The sequence below is a fragment of the Camelus dromedarius genome, chromosome 5 (genome assembly GCF_036321535.1).
Source record: "Camelus dromedarius isolate mCamDro1 chromosome 5, mCamDro1.pat, whole genome shotgun sequence".
NCBI classification, from domain to species: Eukaryota; Metazoa; Chordata; class Mammalia; order Artiodactyla; family Camelidae; genus Camelus; species Camelus dromedarius.
In genome coordinates, this window is record NC_087440.1 from 3,347,602 (window position 1) to 3,370,831 (window position 23,230).

General features: G+C 43.0%; 1 protein-coding gene across 1 annotated transcript in view; it reads left to right on the forward strand.

The window, feature by feature from the left end:
* Positions 1-23,230, forward strand: part of LOC105093284 (IQ domain-containing protein H) — a 121,140-nt gene that overhangs the window by 63,676 nt on the left and 34,234 nt on the right. Inside the window, exons 10-11 of the mRNA XM_064486353.1 lie at positions 9,645-9,765; positions 13,732-14,018. Coding sequence (XP_064342423.1) covers positions 9,645-9,765; positions 13,732-14,018 — 408 coding nt within the window. The remainder of the gene's footprint in view (positions 1-9,644; positions 9,766-13,731; positions 14,019-23,230) is intronic.

The window sequence follows — 23,230 nt, forward strand, 5'->3', positions numbered from 1 at the left end:
GGAGGTGGTCTGGCTTCGTGGGTTCCATAGCCGAGGCGGACTGAGGTTACTAGCAGGGAGCCAAGGGCAAATCACTTCAGCTTTCCCAGCCTCCATCTCTTTTACTGTGAAGAGAAGTAATATTAGTACCTGTCTCCTGGGGAGGTGGTGAGAATTAAATGAGATAACCCTTGTGAATTGGCTCCCAACGTACTTAGCACGCACGTAAGACTCCAAGAAATGCTACTTGTTATTAATATTAACATAAAATTGCATTACAGTTAATTGCAGGTAATGTTGAACAAGCACATACAATTTAACCTTTTAAGGATGATTCAGGAGGTCCTTTAGCATCCTGTAGGCTTCCAGAATATTGTTTTGTGCATCAGTTATCATTCTATAGGTTTGGGGCTGTTGAGGATACAGAATGTTGAGCCAGTGGTGCCCACCCAGGGACGTACCCAGAGGATGCCTTTAAAAGAATAAACCTTGATAGCAGCCTGGTTTCTTATCGTTTGAATATAGAAAATAACTCCAGTGATTTGAACTTTCCATATGTTGAACGAAGAGGCATTGACCCGATAAAGTGGAGATTATTCTGACCACAAGATTGAAACCTGGTTGCTTCCTTTTCTGTTCCAGTTGGTGTCTTTTCTAATTAGTGGAGCAGCATGTCACCACAATCCCTGCAAAGTCTTCATCATTCACGTATTTTTCCTTATCTCTGAAAATGACTTAGAATGTCTTCTTCCAGTTCAACGGTTATTTTCACGAAGCTGCCAGGGCTGGGTTTGAGGTGCTTCTCTGTGCCTGAGGACGATGACAGGAGAAGGCAAATTGCCTCCCCAAGTTCAATGAAAGCTGAGTCCCCCTTCCGAGGACCTATAATAATCAGCCATACAAGCTGTTGGTTTGTGTGTCCTATTGATTTAATATGCTTCTAATCAGTACATAAAGCTATGGGCCTGCAGTGTTAATTTTTCATATGCTTACAAAGTACCCTTTGATTTTCTGTCACACGTTAATTACAGCGTTTTGCCATTAAATAGGAAGCTTTGTGTAAACTAATTACTAGGTAATCATTGTCTACTGCAAGCGTGCTGTTTGTACCTTTTATTTTATTCTAAAAATGCACAGATCTCACAGTCTGGAAACGCTTTACCTTCCAGCCATTAGCTCTCACTAATTCATAGCATTATTGTGGTGAGAGTGTAGGAGTTGTAATTGTTGTGGCATCAGAGCTGTTAATTACCGGAGTAAACAGTTGAAATGGTGCCAAGGTCTATTGTACGAGGCAGAGAAAAGGAGGTTTAAATGTTACTCCCACCATCTGGGGACCAGGGGAGAGGCAAATGCTTGAGAACAGCAGTGAGGCGCTCTCGCCGCCTCAGCTCCAGGGTTGGCGGCCATATGGATCCGGAAGATTTTGAATCAATTGAATTTAACTGCCAGTTTTTTGCAATAACAGCATGGAAGGAAGGAATAAAGCAAAAGATGAGAGGAACGAGAATTGGTTAGTGTTTTCACATCCAGGAAGTCCCCGTTGGAGTTCTCTGGGAAAGATCTGTTTTGCTGAAAGCCACAGAGCAGGCACGGGTATTTGGAACCAATTCAGAATGAGTTTTCCTCTCCTATGCCGGCGACCGCGCCATTTGCTTCTGGTCGTCTGTCCTCCCTGCCCCTCGGTGAGAGAGGGATGCCCTTGAGAAGACCCGGACCTCGGTGTAATTGTGCCAGAGCAAACAAAAAACATCCTCACTTTTGGAATTCACTGATTTATTACCCTGGTATTTTAATAAGCATGGCCAATAGGAAAAGATGATGGTAAATATATAGCGTTATCCCATCTGCCTCAAAAATATACATCTGTACGTATGGAAATATCAAAGAAGGTGCAGCCCTTCACTCTGACTAAGAAAAGCATGTGCTTGCCCAGGCCTTTTGTATACAATTAAAATGTAGATTCTCCTGATAGTCTCTCATTTCATTCCACGAATTCATCCCTCTCCCCCCATCACTTGAATGAAAAACCAAGTCCAAAGGGCACATGTGTTTTCTTTTGTGTTTATTTTTCAATTAAAGAGTTTTTTCAGCCTATGCAGTTTTCTCAGCCAGGGATCTTTCTCTAACTGGAAAGAAAGAAACCTGTTTTCAATAATAATAATTATGGCCACATCCACTTAGTTGATTTTTAAACTGCATGGTTTCTGCTTTAAAACGTTGTGTAATCTTGAAAACGGTCCTATGTTGTTACTTGACATCAGTCATGTTTAATATAATTGCCTTTACGCCCATTTGCTAACATTAAAAATACCTTTTAAAAATCTGCCAGTTGCTATTGTAACAACATTTTAACATCATTCCCCAAACACAAACATATTCTTCTTTTTTTAAAACACCCTGGATTATTTATTTTTAATTGTTCCTTCAGCAGATGTTGGAGTGATTCGGGTTGTAGTGTAAACAACTCCTTTAAGGAGAGATCACAGACCGCCGCACGCACCATGAACCGAGGGCAGGCAGCGCTTGTCAGGTTTTTACGGTAGCGGCTTTGGCCCACGGGGGGCAGAATTTTTCCTGCTTTTGTGTATGTGCAAAGTTCAATTAAGAACTTCAAGAAATGCTTAATCTTTATCTATTGAAAGCCCCAGCATGTGGCGCGACGGGGTGAGCCTAGAAAGAAAATCATGGCCCCCCGTGGAGAGGGGAAAAAAGAAACAGCAGTTTAAAAGCTGAGAAGTTGAAAGGGAATGAACCTTGCCAGCGTTTCTGGTCGGGGCGAAGCAGTTGTGCTGAGCTTTGGAATGGAGGCGCGACATATGTGCCTCAGTTGGACAAAACGCTTCTCGAGTCAAATCAACTCGCTAGGCCCGCGTGTTGGTGCAAGGTGGAGGCCTGGATAATGAGGGACAGACTCCTCAAGAAGCAGCGCATGGATGATGCTACATAAGTATGGAATTATATACCGCATTTTCACCATTCTGTTTAATGAGAGCCGCCACCACAGCGAATCACTTGCCACACAGCCGAAATGGGCCATTAGCGATCAAGGGAAAATTGTCTTTGCCGCTTTCAGCAGATGGAGCAAATATTTTACAAAGCAATTTTACATACCAAAAACATTTGTGTGCCTTGGTAATGTTGGCTGTTTTACATTATGTTACCTTCTACGGCAGCATAATTTTCCATCTCATCGAAGGCAAAGTTGGCATTTTCGATTTTTAAATTCTCAATTAACAATTAAACATGGAGTATTAAGGCAGTCCTTAAACTTTAAGTAGGTGTGGGAAGTAGTTTACGACTTGCTGGAGACATTTTCATTTTTTTCTCCATCCCCTCAGCATATTTTTGCACTCTAAAGAGGGACGATCGCTAATGGTCTAAATGGAAAGGGATGAGTGAAAACTTCACTACTGATTTGCAGAATGAAAGTAACCAGCACACAGAGCGATCAGAGCATTTGCTGGCTTAAATGTCCAGCACAGATTGTGGGTGCACGGTGTGGCCCACCCATTCGTATCAGTTTAACATGTTTAATATTCAAGTAACAAGAAATCTAACCCGAAATGGCTTTGAAAATAAAGAGGATGTATTATCTCAGCTAACTGAAAACCCAGAGATTGACGCTGGCGTCGGACAAGGCTCAACACCACCCAGTACCGTCTCCCCTCTGCACTGTGCATAATGTTCGCTCCATCCTAAGGCTGACTGTCCTCAAGGCTGCACCATGGGCTGCCAGTGGCTCCTGGAACTTGTCCTTGGTCAAGTAGCTCCTAGAGCTTGTCCGTGGTCAAGGTCATAGGAAGACAGAACATCTCACCAGGTAGCATTGTCAGAAGCGCATAAAGCGTCTTGCTCAGAAGAACCCAGCAAGTGCTTCCCAACACCTGATTGGCCTAATTGGGTCATGTGCCCCTGCTGAGACAATCACTGCGGCCAGGGTATGGCTTTGCTCACCAGGGGCTCATCCTTAGATCTGAGGGTGGAGTCAACTCTCAATCAACTTGCATAGCTAAGAATAGGCTAGGGACAGTTCCTGAAAGGAAGTTTGGGATATCACTACCTGGAACTTGCGGACAAAGATACGGGGCAGCCAATAACAGATGTCCTCTCTACCACTTTTCATAAATTTGATACAGACTTAGCATCCCATGTGGATGGTCCAGTCTGACCCATATTGACCATTTATGCACACTGAGGGCAGGTGCAGACACAGATCCCTTTGCACTATGGCAGACTGGTAGCAACTGGATTTGAATCCCAGTTTGCTACTTCATGGCTGTGTGACATGAAATGGAGTTGATGATAACTACTTCAGAGAGTGGCTTTGAGATAATAAATATAAAGCTCCTGGCACAGACCTGCTACATGGTAAGCTTTCAATAAGAGAGAGTTACTGTTTTACCTAAAAAGTAACTATAATGGTAAAAAAAAAAAAAAAAATGTCCTGTGCAAGCAAAGTAACCTTCCTAAATTCACCCTCAAGTTAGGAACCCCTCCCTTCTCTCCATCCCTGTGCCACTAGCCACTTCAGATCCCAAGCACCTTTCATGGAACCCACGCTTTCCCTGTGAAAGAGGCAGCAGGGATGGTGGCTGGAAAGGGCTCACCGCAGAGCCAGAGGCAGCCTGCGAGCTCCTGGGGTCTCCCTGTAGGACTCTGTTACACGAGGCCTTCGTCTTAGGTGGGCCACGTGGCTTCTTTCAACTCTGACCATCTCGCTTAGTTATTCAAGTCACTGTCTTGTCCTTTTGATCTTATGTCACCCTCCATTCTTCCATTTAGGGATCTCAGAAGGCTGTATAAAACAGAACCACCTAGGTGGGTTCTCATTTGAACACCACCAGACAGTGTCTGATGTGAGAGATTGGGGGTGATTAGCAGAGAAGTTAATTTTAGTTAATTCACCACTGCAGATCCAGGAAAGAAGTTTCTGAAGTAAAAGGAGCATTGGTGGGACTGATATTTAGAGCATTCTCATTTGTATTTCCTCTTCCTCCTTGCTCATCCTCCCCAGTACACACACACACACACACACACACACACACACACACACACACACACACTCTTAGAATTTACTTGGGAAACTCAAGTCTCTGGAGTTTGAAGTAGTTTTAGTCATTGAGGGCAATATTAAATTGGATATGCCAGCAGTTTCCCCTGAGATATCCTGAATTTCTTCAGTCGAATATCTCTTCCTTCAAATTTACAGTTTCTTGATAGAAAAAAGAGAGAGAGCTGAGAGGCAAGGTCCATGCTTGATAAGAAGAAATCTGTAGGTGCGTCTGGCCAGGCCTATGCCTTCTGCAGATAGCTTGGAACCCTCCAAGGTCATGACTATCAGTGCACTGAGGGGTAGATACGGATGTTGGACAAAGGGTGGCTTGGCTGTGCGCTGGCACAGATGTGGCCCAAGTGTCTCCTGGATGGGAACTGCTCTAGAGCTGTTAGCTCCACAAAAGCCAGCAGCTAATGTGCATTGCCAGGGCCAGAGCAATCATGATGGAATGAAGATCTGGAATTGATTTTTTTTTTTTTCAAAAAGTAAAGGGTATTTTTCTAACATTTATTTATCACCCATAAGTTCTAGACTTTCCTTTCCATACCCTTGAGATGTCAGCTCTAAACGATCTGCTCCCTGTGGGTGATAAACTCTGAAACAGTTAGGGGTAGTCCATTGCCTTGATGTGACTCAGTGAAAAGAAACTTTCTAACTGCTCGTTTCACAGGTATGTAAGGCAGAGAACCTGTGCCCCAGTTGCTGGCTTATAAGAGACATTCTGCACACACACACACACACACACACACTCTCACACACACACACACACAGAGTTTGCAAAAGTAATAGAGGCGGGGAAGAAAGCAAACTAGGACTGGTTCCCCCAACTCCACTGTTTCCTGTCTTCAGTCATGTGTTGAAAATCACCCAATAACAGAATCTGACAGCTTGGCAAGCAAACTTACACAACCCTCTTCACTCTAGGGGCCTCTGCTTCCTCTTCGTAAAGCAGGGGAAATAACCCCGTGCCGGCCCACCTCAGGGTGCCAGTGTCAGGACCGAGCGAGATGATGAATGTGACAAGAGAAAGTATTTTACAAATACTGTTCTGATGACTCACGTGGATTTAGGCGCTTGCCTGGCGTGATTTTGTACGTCTGTGTCTGGGTGAATCAGCATGTACCTAAGTTTATTCCGACCAGAATAAACCCGAATAGCTATAGATCTTCCCTTATCAGCATCGGCCCTTCAAGTTGTAATTACATTTGAACTATGCAAAATGACAAACACTAGAGAACAGAAACCCCGCAAACCGAGAACTTGCATCTGACATCTCTTCACTGGTACTAAGGACGTTCTAAGCATAATCCTTCTGTTTCCTATCAGATGCTTTCAAAATAAAGAACTAAACTGAACAGTTAATACCACTCCTCCTCCATTAGCCCTCTGCATATCTTTTTCTTAGAGAGTTCAGCGTGGCCCCAAGCTGCCTGTGTGTGCCCCAGCATCCCCTATTGAATATCACCCTGCCAGTGCCTTCGGCTGTGTATTTCTCATGATGGGACACAATTTCCACAGCAGACTTTCCTCTAGGAAACTTGCCCCCTTGCTGTGGCTTTGTACACAGTGCAAAGGCTGCAGATCGAGGCAGAATGGCTGTCTTCGTAGGCAGAGGCGGGAAGGGCAGCCCGACAGATGCCTCTCACAAGCCACAGCCTTACAAGTTAATTATTGGCCCTCACATAGCATGTTGCGTCTGAGGCGACACTTCATAAATGTCACCTCATTTATCTTCCCATTGCCTCTCAGAAGCCAGGAATCTCATGAAGTCCACCCCAGAAGAACTGGTGGTTCTTAGGGGGTCATCCCCCAGGTGGCGCCTGGGCAGCACGGAGGGAGCCTGTTTCACATTTTCCCTTATTCTGTAACTCCTGCTGTTCAGGGCTGGGTCCCTGTCTTTATCACCGCCAAGATTCACTCCACAAACATTGAGTGTTCCCTGTGCCGAGCACCGGGGAGACTGACCCCAAAGCCACTGACCATGCCATTAAAGAGCCCCCAGAGAGCTGGAGAGTGTGGAGAGAGGCCCCCGACTGGGGTGGCACAGGAGGCTTCCTGGAGGAGGTGTGACTGCACTAACTCAGAGAGGGTGAGGAGGCATCAGCCGGGGAGGAAGATGAGGAAGGAAAGTGGAGGAAAGAGACTGAGCCAGAGCAGTCTGGGGTGAGGCTAGAAGCTAGAGAGGGAAGAAGTGGGCAACATTAGGAATTAGCGGCCAGGTCACAGAGCGCATTTGTGGGTGTCATACTGAGGAGTTTCAGCTTAATCCTGAAACTGATGGAGATCTCGTTTCATGATTTAGGTGACAAAGCTTTCACCTGCTCCTTCACTGCTCTCCTCCATCTCCAGCCCACCCCCCCACACCAAACATATAATTCTTTTTTCCTTAGTTCAGTTAGGCCTGACATTCTGTAATTTTTCTCAATTTTTTTATTTAATACAAAATTTACCATCTTAACCATTTTTAAGTCTACAGTTCAGAGGTATTAAGTACATTCATAATGTTGGGCAACCATCACCACCGTCCATCTCCATTAACTCTCATAAAACTTAAACTCTCTACCCATGAAACACTAACACCCGCCTACCCCTGCCTCTGACAGCCACCATTCCGCTGTCTGTCTCTGTGATTTTTGACTACTCTAAGTAGCTGTGGTTTTTGGTATGAATGAACAAGTGAATTATTTCTCTTGGACTATCTTGATGTGACAACAGATAGCAGATCATGGGATACATGGTTCAGAAACAGGGCAGAAAGGGCCCTTTAATCAGGGCAGAACAAAAAGGAGGTCTCCACTGCCCTGGGGGCCTGCTCTGCAGGGGTTCCTTCCTTGACACTCAGTTTTCCAAGCAGGTGGGGACCCCACAGACATTCCTCACTGTCCCAGCTTTGGGGCACTGCATGGATCACGGGCACTTCGTCGTCTTCTGTAGGGTAGAATGGTTTTAACTGAAACAAGTACAAAACAAAAAAAAACGTGCGTTTGGAGGAAGGAACCAAGAGGGAGTCCAGGTTGTTGGAACTGTGCATTTTGTATGCATGTTTATGATTTAGATGCAGGGCCTTGGGGAGATGAGGTAATGGACGGCAAAGGGCAGAGAAAATGTAAATTGAGCAGGACTCGAAGTGGGAAAGGCCCTCAGCTTTGACAGCAACTTCCCCGCCTCCACCTCCCAAGGCAGAGGCTCGCTGCGGGAGCTGGCTTCCCCAGCCCTTCTCAGCAGACCTCCCCGACTGTGCAGAGCCATGCTGACCGAGGGCGGGCAGCCGCCCTCTCCCTGCCTCTTGGCATTTTTGTTTTGTATGACAACCACTTACGAAGCTAACTGATGAGTCTCTCCCAGCAGGATTTCCTGGACTTTTCAGAAATCATTCAGATTGTTGGGACCTGCCTAGAGTGCACTCTCAGATACTTGTCGTCCACTGTAGATTTTCAGAGGGCACTGGACCCAGAATGAACCAGATGTTCCAAGGAGCGTGGGGGACGGAGGAGGACAATCTCTTTTTAATGGCAGGGAAATTGAAAATAAATGACTATACCGATTATGCCTAAGACCCCTCCCAGCCCTACTTGACGAAGCCGATTCTTCTCTGATCCTTCCAAATTACTGATGTTCACTCACAGATTCAAAAGTTCCCCAGCAACCCAAAGCAAGCCTGAGTTTTTCTTGTCAACCTCCCATATTTTGAATATGAATCCTGCCTATCAAAATGTTTTGTATCCAGTGCCCCGCCCTCCTTCTGGCAGAAATAAAATCTGAAGAGGTGGATTCTATCTAAAAATTGTTAAATAGACTTTCCAAAAAATAAAAAACCAAAAACAGATTGTCCTGACATACCAAGTCTTTTCATGTCAAGAAGCTGGGTTTCTTATTCATTAGAAGGTTTCTTACTGTTTTCATGTTGACAGGAGGCTCTGGAGTTTGGGGTTGTTGTACGGCAAAGTGGGGCCAGCCTCACACCTACTCAGATGGGGCTGTGACCTAGTGGGGAACATCGGGCAACTGAGGCCAGCCTCCCTCCCCACCTTGCTCTTCCAACCTGCCCCCTCCTAAATCCCACCGCTTTGGTGTCAGTCCTGGTTCAAGGCTTGGATCCCACAGTTACATGGAGGCCCCCCCGACCCGGGGGCTTACAGAGATGAAGGTGCCCAAGAAAGACGCTGCCAACTCCATCATTTGTCCCAGAGTCAGCTCTGTTAGGGTCATAGGATAAAAACAATCTGATCTGAAGGATCTTACAGAAAAGGTGGCTAACCCCACCTTTTACCCAGTGGGAAACTGAGGCCCAGGGTGGGGAGGCCCAGTGCCCGAGGACACTCTGTTTGTCAGGCTGCTGTGGGCCTGAAATGGGGGTTACCTGATGCCCAGACAGAAAAGACGATAGACACAATTAGCAGCAATATTTAGGAACAAAAGCACTTCAAAATATGAAAACTGAAATGGCTGGAAAAATAGAGAAAATCTTCAAAATGGCTTTCTGACTCTGGGTAAACAGTAACCACATTTTTTTTGCCTGTTGGAGGCCTGGTTTTTAATCACTCCACAAGCAGTTTTCATTTCTGTAGTAAAATTGCTTGTGGTTCTATTTAATTTGTTTCTGCAGGAGCCAGCTTTGGTGAAGATCTCCGAGGAGCTGGCGGGCATTTTAGCACAGCACGCACAGCCAGTCAACAAGAAACGGTTCCCCACGTGGAGCAAATTCCTCCAAACATTTCTCAGTCAAGGTAAATAAGACTGCGAGGCTTCTGCTGAGGATTGCTCTGCACAACCTTGAGTTCTAGTTTTGGGTCAACCTGGGGCCAATTTCAATACCTTGCATCTCTTCTGTTGGTTTAGAAAGTGCTCCTACAAGCAGATCTTCTTTCTCCTTTAAACTTGACATAAATATTTATCTCACATCAGCCTCAAGTAAACAGGAATTGAACATGCCAAGCATGCCATGCATAGCGAGATTCTGGCCTTTTTTTTTTTTTTTTTTTTTTTTGGCATCACAGACTTCTCCTGAGAGGTGGGCTTTGGAATCAGATGACCTGGGTCTGGATCCCATGCTTGATCTTGAGCAAGCTTCTTAAAGCCTTGGAGGCCCAGTGTCCTCACCTACTTCACAGGGTTGCTGGGAGGCTTCAATGAAATTCAGTGATATGGAAGTTTTTTTTTACCATGGAGCCTGACTCAAAATAAGTCTTTAAGAAATGCTAGTTTCTCCTTCCATTTCCTGGAAGATAGAAATGGTCTCACTTTCAGTTCTAAAGGCAGACTTTTTAAATAAGGATCATCTGCAGCTCTGGAGCAAAGCCAGTCTCCGCTTCTTTCCTCATCCTCCTAACTTCTCAACTTTCTAACAACACTAGGAGGTCAGTGGGTGAGGGGATGAGTGGAGCAAACGATGCTTATCCCCAGCCGTGGGGGTCCTGTGGGAGTCCTCCACCGAGGCACGTCCACACGATGCTCCTCACTCTCTAGGACCTTACAGGTAAGGCAGATACTCTTACACATTTACCCCCCATGAATAGTAAGAGAGATCTGTCCACTGTACTCACCACTGTCAAGTGATAATGACATTATATTAACAATAATAAATTATAATACCATAGTAATATTATATTAGATAATGCCAGCAGCAGCAGCACAATGGCGGGAAGAGCGCAGGGAAGATAACTTAATAAGCCCAGTCTGTGCTGACTATGTGCCAGACACTATTCTAAGTACATGTAGATTAATTTATCTGGTCCTCGCAACAGCCCTATGAGGTGGGTACCATTATCACCCTTGCTTTATAGAGGAGCAGACTGAAGTACAAAAGACTAAATTCACTCTGTGAAAACATACCACTCTGTGAATACAAATCACTCTATGTCTACACAGCAGAGCCAACAAATAGCTACCCGTGTTGCTCCTGGAGTCTCGGCTAGAGCCAGTGGGTGTAGTTACCAGGGAACACCTCTTATCTCAGGGTGTGAGATCGCATCAGAAATGACAGGTCTGTTGGGTGTTGGAACACACGGCAAGGCAGAGTGGGGTGGAAGGGCACAGTGAACACTCTGCTCGTGGATTATTTCAGCAAGGCGTCAGGTGGCCTGCCATCTAACAAGAATGCTGAGAAAGGATTCTTCACTGGTGTGGGGAGAAGAGGCGTGGGGAGGGGGCAGTTATGCTGCATGGCCTTCAGTGTCCTCTCAAATCTAAATTTCTGTGAGTCTCCAAGTTTCCACATGCACCCACTGCCAGAAAAGTCAAACTAAAGGAGTCTGCCCCATGCATGAGTGGAAGAAAATAAGGTATGCTCAACAACAACAACAACAAAATGGTTAAGAATAAAGGATTTTCTTCGGTTAGGAGGGGAAGACCATGAAAGATCTTCAGGTCCATATAGGACAGGAGGTTAGGAAGTTCCCAGATCTTCCAAGGTCAGCCTGCACACTCTCCTCTGATCTATTTATTTTCACGTAAGCTTTGTAGATTAGAAAGAGTCTTCCCAGGCACCGTGGCACCTGAGCTGTGAAACCACAGTGCCGGTTTACGGGAGGCAGAACAAGCTTTACTGAGCCAATTTCAGAGACGAAGAAACAGGCTTAGAGCTAGGACGTGACTGGGGCAAAATCACACACGAACATGTGGGGAGTGGGAACACAGTTCGATCCTACAATTTGAGCACGTCTCAGAAATCCGGTTCTGGTCAAGTCACGTGTTTTCCAACCTCTGCCCGGCTCTGAGCCCAGTGCATACAGCAGGCCCTGCATAAAGTGTGCACTGGGCGGGGTCATCCTCCCGGTTTCCTGACCCTAAGGCCACCATCTCCTGCCATCTTCCCCTCTGGCCTGTTTCTTCTCATTTCTATTCTCTCAACTGTACTTAAGGCCACAAAACGTGCTATAGATTCGATTTCTACATCGTCATGGGATTACATCAAAGGCAACACATTTTTAAAGAGGAATGAATTGCTTTGAAAGGAGAAAAATTAACAGTGAAAAGACTGTGGTCATGTCGCTAAGAAGATGATACAAATAAACTACTTTGAAGTAAAATAATCTGGTAACTATAATGTGTTTTCACTGAAGCACCATCTTTCAAAATGTAGGTGATGGCTAAAGCCACAAAGTTTTCTGAGTCAGAGAGATTCAATAGGTTTTGTGGGGGTTTTTTGGTTTTTGGTTTTTTGGGTTTTTTTGGTAATTTTTGTGGGTTTTGTTATTGCTGTTCCATCGACTTTACGTTGCTAAATCCCCAGCACCCAGTATTTAGGTCCAGCACAGGACAGGAAACTTCATTTGAAGAAAAGCACATCTCAAACCAACCAAAAAGATAAATTCATTTTCCTTCTGAAACTGTTTTCTTTAGGACCAACTCCAACCACATTTATAGTCATTTAAGGAAAGCGCCTTTCATATAAAGTAACAGATGGCTGCATCTGAGAACTGTTAAAATCTCAGGGTTTAACCATATATGCTATTCAAAGCCTGTGGGCAGAGGTCATCTCCCAGCAAATTCCTGAAACACAGGCCAAGTTTATCTTAATACTGTCAGGCTCCAGAGGCTGCCTTGTCTAGAAACACTTAGTTGCTTTTACTTGTAAATTATGTTATCTAATTCTTTACGAACGATATTTAATTTTTTTTCTATAAAAGGGATGTATACAGTAAGATTTATAAGTTAGGCCTAGAAACAGAAAATGGGGCCATGTAATTTTTGTGGACACCAATGAGCTAGGTCACAAATTTAGCCAGGGCTGATACGGCTGCTATGAGCATCAAATTTGCATCTGTGATTTTTGCTATTCAGAGCAAAAGGTACAATATGATAAATTATAAAGCTCCCCTTGTCAGCACGGAGGAAGCTTACCTGTTCCTCAAGAATGGCAGCATTGGGGATGGGAAGGGACAGACTGGGAGTTCGAAATTTGTAGATACTGACAGACATATGCAGAACAGATAAACAAGATTACACTGTATAGCACAGGGAAATATATACAAGATCTTGTGGTAGCTCACAGTGAAAAAAAAGGCAGCAATGAATATATGTATGTTCATGTATAACTGAAAAATTGTGCTCTACACTGGAATTTGACACAACATTGTAAACTGACTATGACTCAATTTAAAAAAAAAAATGGCAGCATCTCCTGGCTCCTTATTTTAAAACAACTGCCTATATATAGAAGGCCTTTGGCTGACATAATGGTCAGTGTTCTCTTATGCCTGACAAAAGCCCTAAGCTGTCAAAACTTCAAAAAGCAGGGAAAGCTGAACAGAAAGAGCACTGGTCATCCAGGTACAAACTGTGGACTGTGGGCAGTTAATTCCCCCTGAGAGATTTGCTACAGTCCTTGGGTTCATCGTTTATGTAATGAATGGGCATAAACCTGGTGATGTTTACAGTGTCTTCCTAATTACGATCAAAACTACCATTCGTTGAGTCCTGCTGCTTGCCAAGCATTGCACGAAATACTGTAGACGTGGCATCAGGAGGATTCACAACAATCTGGGGAGGTAAGTCTTATTATGCCCATTTTAGAGATGAGGGAGGGAAGTTCAGAGAATTGAAGCTACTTGCTCGAAGTCTTACAAGATACATCAGATGCACGCTCTGAGCCTGAGTGCCTCCGCCAAAGCCTGGCCTCTTTCCTCCTGCTCTCAATGGGCATGGTCCACACAAACTCATCCTCTCACCCACTCCGTGCTTTTCCCCTACAGGAGGCGTGATCGAAGCATACCCACCTGCAGAGAGTGTCACCAACCTGACGGTGGACATGCTGATAGAGCCCAATGGAGAAATCAGGGTGCTGTCAACGGGGGACCAGTTTCATGCTGAAGGCCCCTTCATCTCCTCTGGGACCACCATGCCTCAGACCTCAGTGGATCCCCAAGTTCTCAGTTCTTTGTGCCTCCAAATTGGAAATGCTTGTAAAATGAAAAATGTGGTTGGTTACTTTTCCATAGACCTGGTGACTTTTATTGATCCAAGCACCATGGAGCAGCAGGTAAGTCGACTTGATGCCGTGTGAAATACTAAAATACGTAAAGACTCCACACTGTCCACCCTCGTGCAACAGGGACTGTGAGGGGGTTTCTGAGATTCACAGCTCTTCTGATGAGCTGACTGTAAATTCAGCATTTACTTGGTCCATGCAAATTCGAGGGAGACCAGGCTTCACATCAGTAAATACAGGACCAGTGTTATCCCCCCGAGCAAAGGATTTGCTGCCCGATGGGTGTGGAAGCCAACATTATGGCACTGGCTTTTGATAAAAGAAAAGGCTTTATTCCGAGGTCAGCTGGCAAGGAGACAGGAGGCAGGCTCAAATCTGTGTCTCCCTGATTTGGGGTTTGGTCAAGCTTATATGAGCTGAGGGGGAGGGTTGGGATGTGGAGCAGGTTTCCATTGAAGAAGGGCTTTAGAACACGTCCATTTATGGTAAAGTGTGGTAAGGGGACTTCAGCACCGGCTCTTCCTGGACAGTGGGTCCTTCACTCTGAAAGGGCTGCAGTGTCCAGATTCTGGTCATGTCCTGCCAGTCTTTTGGTTCCAGGGGGGTAGAAACTTTGGTTCCAGGTGTTGTTTGAAGTCAAAATGTTCCCCTCTGTGCATGCTTTGGCTGTATGACTTGGCGGTTCTGTTCTGTTGTCTCTAAAAAACAACTCAGTGTCGTGTTAGGAACGAGCTCGGGCCAGGTTTGGGCTGGTTCTGCTGGCACACCAGGGTCTTCTCACTGGGTGCGGCTGGAGTTTGAGTGACCGCATCTCATCCCAGTGGGGCCTCAGCTCTGCCCATCAGTGCTCTGCCTGTATCTTATTGTGAGACTGTTTTAGGCCATCCAGGGAGTGAAACTTTCTAGAATCTGTTCTTAGATAGAAAGTCAATCACTAGGAAGGAGGTAAGAGTCCTTGTTTCTGTTCCTTTTCTTATCAGTAGTAGTAATGGTTACCAGCAACTTAGGTGATCAATTTTCCTTCTTAAAAAACTATATTGGGAAATATTTCATAAATATAAAAAGGTCTCGATCCTAATACGATGAACCAAGACCACCTCAGCCCAGTGTGCTCCTTGCCGGCCTCCCTCACGCGGCCCTCCCTCCTCCCAGAGGCACCTACCATCTTACACTTGGGACTTTCATTCCTTTCCGTGTCTTTATGCTTTTATCGCACATGAATGTGTTGCTCAGGCAGGCGTGTTTACCTGATGCACAGCAAGCGAAGATTTGCAGCAAAGAAAGGGTTTATTCACAAGGCAACCAAGCGAGGAGAAAGGGGAACAAGCCTCAGATCTGCCTCCAGGAGCTTGAGATGTTTATAGGATAAAGAAGCAGGGTGGACCTAGGCATGGGGAGCATGGGGACAGGTGACTGGAAATAAGAAAAAGGTGAGGGACTCGTCATTCCGCATGGGCATAATGAAGCTACAGGCCACGTCATGGGAGGTGTGTTCAAAACAGAGGCACTTGGCGCGATCTGAGGATGGAGTTTTCTGCCCTCTGATGCCACAGTGTCACTGAGCTGACACTCACGCATGCCCAGTTGGAGGGTGGGTGGTCCTATCCAGCCTTAACTGCCTCAGCTCGAACTGGACACAGGGAGTCCAAGTTTCTGGAAAATAACTCAGGCAAACACCTGATTGTTTAGACTACATGCTGCTTTGAGGACTTACAAGTTTTTATTGTAGCAACAATTAAAACGACCTTGATTAATGAAGGCAGATTACAGGTGAAACGGATTTAATTGACGATTACCCAGGGTTTCAGATGTAGCCATAAATAATAGTTTAATTTTGTTTATTTTTAAACTTTTTATAGATCATAACATCTTATGTATTATTATTCTACAATATGCTTTTATTTCTTCAATATTTCATCTGTGACCTTCTTTGTGTGCACCTGTCTGGCTCTGATGTATAATAAGTCTAGATAAATAATTTTTAACCTCTTTTGCTTTGCCCCCTCCCACTGCACCCGCCACCCCCCAACAAATGGTAATGCTTAAATTCACTAGTACTTCACAAGACTCGTTTTTCAAAATGCTCAGCTCCTCCTGTGTTAGTGTTGGGTGACCAGAACTCTGTCTAAAGAATGAAGTGGCCTCCTGCCCTCCCTCTCCTGATACCCTCTGGCCATCCAACACTGTAAATGCAGTTTAGTTGTTTTATATTCATTATTCTCGGTTTTACAATCCTCCAATTCAGTCAGATGATAGTATCAAAGTGAGAGTTTATGTTTTGAGCAGTTTTCAGATTGTTGAATGATCACTTTCCATTTGCCTTCCTGAGCCCTCCTTTGGTTTCTGCATTCCTCTATCAGGCTCACACATGGAGAGAGAAAAAGACACGAAGGGCGTTCAGGAATCGACCTACGGGGAGGGAGAACAGGAACAGTGCCCTTTGGCAAAAGAGCTGGGTGGCACGGAAGCAAGGGGAGGAGAAGCCAGAAGCTGCCCTCCCCAAGTTGGTCATGAGAAGCAGGGATTAAATCTGTGATCCCTGAGGCGGTAGAGAGGATGGAGCTATGGAGACAGCTTACTTATGGTTTTGATTTATTCAAGTTTGGCATGAAGAGAATTTTCAGTGAGAGGTATCTTCTCCCAACACTCCTGTTTCAGGGCTTACCTTTCCCAGCTTCTGGGATAAAGGTTCCACCCTTCACTTGGCTGGTCCCATGTGCCTTGACAGCCTTTGCTCACCCTAACTCCCTGCTTTTTTTCTCTTTCCCAACCCCCTTACTTGTCATACTACCTCCTGCCACAGGGCCTTTACACATGCTGCCCCTCTGCCCGAAATGCTCTTGCCTCTTCTTTTTTACCTAGTTAACCCCTTCCCATCTGTCATATTTCAGTTCAAGCCACATTTTCTTAGGGGAGCTTTAAAGTCACATTCCCTGTTGTAGGTTCTCATGTCATCATGTACCTCTTCTTCATACCACTTGCTTTTGTTCCAATTTTAAACTTATTTGCGTGATTATCTGATTAAAGCTGCTCCCCCTCTATAGTGTAAGCTCCTTGAGATGTACTCTTTTTGTTCCCCAATTCTCACCACTATCTCTGCCCCGGCACAAAGTAGGTGTTCAGTGAGTACATAAATATTGAAAGAATGAATGAATGAACAATAGAGGTATTCTAGCAGACGCTGGAGGCTTTTAGAGAAGAGCTCAAACATTAGTTGATGAGTGAGATAAATAAATATTAACCCAAGATTCTCTGGTTTTATCATCCTCCTTGTCTCTTCGCATTAATACTTCAGTGTATGTCCGTTTGTGTTACAATTTTCAGTAGAACATTGGAAGAAGTTCTCAGCACACCAAAAGTAGTTTCTATATTGGCAAAGGAAGTATGTTAACTCCCTATATATAACAGATTATTTGCAAAATCACTAGTAAGTACTCTTGCCACTTTGCAAGAGACATCACTTCAGAAAACACTATTTTCTCTTCTAATTTACATGCATTGTGGTGCCAATGAAGAGACTGGCATATTATCAACCTCTCATTCTTTGCTGGTCTAACGGGGAAATGGCATCTGTTTTACTCAGCATTTCTATGATTATTAGTGAGGATGAACATCTTTTTATAAATTTCTTAGCCATTTACATATCTTGTCTTAATTCCCTTATATCTTTTGCCTTATTTATTTATTTATTTATTTATTTATTTATTTATTTATTATTGACATATAGTCAGTTTACAATGTTGTATCAATTTCTGGTGTACAGCATAATAGTTCAGTCATACATATACACACATATATTTGTTTTCATATTCTTTCTCATTATAGGTTACCACAAGATATTGAATCTAGCTCCCTGTGCTATACAGTATAAACTTGTTTCTCTATTTAATATATAGTAGTTAGTATCTGCAAATCTCAAACTCCCAATCTATCCCTTCACAGCCCCTTTCCTCCAGGTAACCATAAGTTTGTTTTCTATGTCTGTGAATCTGTTTCTGTCTGTAAATAAATTCATTTGCCCTTTTTTAAGATTCCACATATAAGTGATATCATATGGTATTTTTCTTTCTCTTTCTGGCTTACTTCACTTAGAATGACAATCTCCAGGTCCATCTATGTTGCTGCAAAAATCATTATTTTATTCCTTTTCATGGTTGAATACTATTCCATTGTTACTACAACTTCTTTGTCCAGTCATCTGTCAATGGACATTTAGGCTGTTTCCATGTATTGGAAATATAAACAGTGCTGCTATGAACATTGGGGTGCATGTATCTTTCATTCAATACATGCCAAGGAGTGGGATTGCTGGATCTTATGGTAAGTCAATTTTTAGTTTTTTCAGGAATCTCCATACTGTTTTCCACATTGGCTCCAGTAAACTGCATTCCCAACAGTGTAGGAGGGTTCCCTTTTCTCCACACCCTCTCCAGCATTTATCATTCATGGACTTTTGAATGATGGCCATTCTGACTGGTGTGAGGTGAGACCTCATTGTAGTTTTGATTTGCATTTCTCTGATAATTAGCAACATTGAGCATTTTTTCATGCGCCTTTTTCATGTGTCTTTTGCCCCTTTTAAATTGGACTATAATATAAATGCTGATTTGTAGAAGCTCTTTATGTATAAGAAACTCTTATCCTTTGTTACACATATTATAAGTATCTTTTCCCAGATTTTCACTTGTGGCTTTTCTTTGTTTCCAGCATATTTCTCCGCCATAAAATCACTGTGTTTTCCTTTGCAATTGATTAGTAATCTTTTTGTGGAAAGGTGTTCCAAGCATACACCTGTGTCTTATTCCTCATCAAATTTCCACACAAAACTTAGTATCCACTACCAACTTTCTCCTGAGTCAGCCACCATGATGACAGTGGTAATTTTCTATTTCCAACACTCTTTCTACATACACTAGTTGGAAGTCTACTGCAGGGGAGAGTCTGTCCTTTTCCCACCTTTTATTTATGTATGTATTATTTATTTACATACGTATTTTTACCAGTTTGAACTTGTGAGTTTCCAGTCTTTTAGGTCAATTATATTTTGACACTTTCGTCATTTTGATGTTCAAGTTGTCCCAGATTTGGCTAGTGGGAGACCCCTTAGGGTGGCTCTGTGTCCTTTTGATGTGTCCCCTTTATCCTCTGAGCACTGTCTTACTTTCTAGCACAACGAGATGTTACAGGTTCATTTTACCTTTTCTCAGATCCAGACCTAGGACCAGCCTAAGAGCTCTGGGTCCTTTTAGCGAAGGACGGTAAGAAGATCTGGGCTCTTGGTGCTCTTATTGCTACTGGAGTGTCATTGCTTCTGGCTTCTTTCAAGGAACAGAGCTAGGAATTACACGTGCTATATATGTACAATACACATACACACAAGCATATGTTCACACATATATTCAGACATGCATACATCTATAACCATTTCTCTACCTATTAATGTATATATTTTAAAACCATGCATTCCTGCCAATACTTCTAATTCCAATCTTAACACTTCAAGATTCTTTCTAGATTTCCCCTTTTCCACCCTTAAAAAGAAATACCTTCTCCAACAGTGAGAAACCTGTGTCTGTTTATCTTCAATATATCTACTTATTTGCTCAATCAATTTATTTCTTCAGGGTAACCAACCTCCCAGCCAATCCGGCTGTGTTCTTCGCCTACCACATCTGTACTTGGACACTGAACCTTACCATTTGTGTCTCAAGTTTATTTGTTATGTTCTTCAGCACCCTAAAGTTTCAAATAGTCAAACTAGCTCCTTTTCTAAGTTACTATGTTACCTTGAGCTTATCTCTTTCTTTCTGTCATCTTCAGTTTTCTCATCTGTAAAATGAGTCGGTTAGCTTATTTGACTTCTGAGTTCAAAAATTATTTATTTCAATAATATTTTCATAGTACCTCTTCATGATGTCTAATGCAATGACAATTCCATGATAGCCAGTTGATTCATGGACTTCTGGAACTTCCAGAACACCCAGATCTGTTGAGCTTACTTATATTTACTTTTGGGAAATTCTAAAGGAAAGAACAAATGTTTATTGAGCATCTAGTATGTACAAGACATGATGGTAGGTGCTAGAGAGGCTGCAAAGATGCAAAAGAAGTGAAAATGCCTGCCCTGGGGGAGTTCACAATCTAGTTGGGGAGACAGACTTGATAAATGAATTACAAGAAAAAGCTTAGGTGACAACTACATAGAACAATATAAGAGACATCAAAAAGGCAATGCCAATCTAACTGTCTTCTGTTTGGAGCAATCAACAGAGGTTTTTACAGAGTAGGTGGGATCTGAGCTGAAAGATAACTAGGATTTAAAGGAGGGTAAGAGTGTGTTCCAAGTGGGAAAGATGTTGTGAAGGGTGATGGTAGAAATGCACAAAACACACAAGGGGATAAAAATGATGCTCTAAGTCTTATAAACAACACATCTGACTTGTCTCATATAAATGTGCATTTATATATCACTCTCCAGTTCTTTTTATATAAAGTCACTCAACAAACAGACTGGCAAAGATGCTTTCTTTTGAAATCCTCAGATTGAAAACTGTGTGTTTAGATCATTGTAAACTTTTGAAATAGCTATCTCTGTCAGAAGCATTGATAGGTATTATTTTTTTAAAAGGAAAGGAAATCTAATCTTTGAAAAAAGAGTTTAGATGAAAAACAGCTGCAGGCTTCCAGCAATGGCCCTTCCTGGACACGTAAGGTAGCTACAGAAGGAAATGAGACTTGTTACAAAGTTCAAATTATGAGGAAAGAGAAAAATGGAGACCCTGATATATATCAGAGAATATCTCATATATTCTGAAAGCTGTTTCAGTGAGTTTCTAAACACAAATGTATCAGCTTAGAATAGGAAAAAAAGAGAGAGCTGAAAATACGTTCCTTGTGATGGATAATGGGTTCTGGCCCCTGTATTTCCACTTACCAGTTGTGATACTTTAGACAACTCACCGGACCTCTTATGAACCTCATTTTCATTGACAAATGGTGAATCCCTGCCCTCCTTCCCACTGGATGTTCTGAGAGGCTGAGCAGATATAAGGTGCTGTTCTTATTAAATCAAGCAGCATAATCACATGTAAAACTGTCGCCCGAGCCCTCAGCAGGTTCTCAAACTGTGAGTGGAATCTGAATTGAATTAGCATTACTTTTAAAAGTCAGTGAACATTATCAGCTCAAAGTGATATATAAGCATCGGAAGTGAATATATTTATTTCAGGGAGTGGAAAAACCAAAGTCTACAGAAATATCATAATTTCTTCTTATTATTTGCTGAATACCCAGCACCTAGCACCATGCCTAGCATATAACAGACTCACGGTAAATATTTATTAAATAAATGAATGAATACTTCTCTGAATTCCCCTCTAGTACTCTCATTTGCAAGATCTTCCTATCTTTATCTTCAAGATATACAAGGTATTCACCAAGGGACCTCAGTGAGATTTACTTTTTCTCTTTAGGGAAGGTATTTTATTTATACATGAGATGGTTAACAGTGTATGTCTAAATTAAAATTTAATAGGCCTTTAGTATAAACAGAAGTGCCTGTTATTCAATGTTTTTAAAATGCTGTAATAGGCACACTGTAAATCACAAGTTAATACCTAATGAAGGGAAAATCGATCCCAAGGGTTTTGAAGCATCAAAGTAAAAGACCTGTCCCTTTAAAAGGTCTGCATCTTTGTGTCAATGAAAGAGACCTGTAATGTGCAAGTGATACTTATGGTGATGGTGATGGTGATGACTTCTGCAATACGCACAAAGACAATGATGACAATAATTTTTACAGTGAAAATGACAATTCTGTTCCTTAACACTGATGATGCAGGTAAACTAGTGGCCAACTTTGCTATATATAATCGTGCCGTATGTGACTATCCTTAAATGTTGGGTTGGTCCCCTTACATTGTAAACCTCAACCTTCAGAAAGATTGAACCCAAGCCTAAACAGCAGCTCTTGGTTAGAACTTTGGTTCCACACAGACCAGACCCCTGTTTACATCTAGTCGCTGCACACAGGATTTCTTCAGATGACTGCTCTCATCATGGAAATTTCTGCTTCCTTTTGAATGAAACTTAGACAATTCTCTCTGGACTTTGCGGTCTTTGACTAACTTTAATTACCAGAAACACTGCCAGGGAAGGGCAAATGCAGCCACTTGCACTGTATCGTGCACTTTTCAGGAGATGCCACAGCTCTGCAGGACTCAGGAGGGCAGCAGGTAGGGAGAAAGGAAAAGTCTCCCTGCTAATGCTAAGAAAAACCAAAACACTCTCCGCATGCATGTGGTTACGACTCGCCCACCAGTATCACAAAAACAAAGCTGAGTGGCCCTTCCTACTTCCCAGCTGTTAAGACTTTTTGTGTGATAAATTTTCCCTTTCAAAATTGGTCCTTAATGTTCATTTTAATTTAATTTTATCTGGACCATAATGTTGGGGTGACAAAGTACAGGGTGATTTTTTCTGGGCCTTACCTATTTCTTAAAATAGCCCTGAACCATCCGTCCCTCACCATGTGGCACTAATTGCCTTTCTCCCTGATCATGTCCGAAGTGCTCTGTAGCACAGGCAGGCTGACCTGCTTGGCGGCTCCCACTTTCAATAAATGCATCCTCCTCCTGCCTCCACATGCTACCTCCACGCCTACAACTGGCCTTTCCTTTCCCCTCTGTCAATATACAACTTCCCTTCTTTCAAAACATGTTTCAAAATCCAACTCCTCATGGAAACCCAACTTACTTAATCCCCCTTCAATTGCCACTTCATTCTCTAGCTTCTAGTCATTGTCTAGCTTCTCTGAGCTAAGGTAATACTGATGGCCAGAGTAACTTTTTTTTTTTTTTTTTGATTGAGGTATAGTCAGTTTACAATGTTGTGTCAGTTTCTGGTGTACAGCACAATGCTTCAGTCATACATGAATATACATATATTCATTTTCATATTCTTTTTCACCATAAGGTACTACAAGATATTGAATATAGCTCCCTGTGCTATACAGTATAAATCTGCTTATCTATTTTATATATACCAGTCAGTATCTACAGATCTTGAACTCCCAGTTTATCCCTTCCCACCGCCCTCCCCCGTGGCAACCACAAGTTTGTTTTCTGTGTCTGTGAGTCTGTTTCTGTTTTATATAGAAGTTCACTTGTCTTCTTTTTTTTTTAGAGTAATTATTAATGATAATGTTAACTATTTATTGAATTTTTGTCATGTGCCAGACATTCTGGTATGTATTTTACACGTAG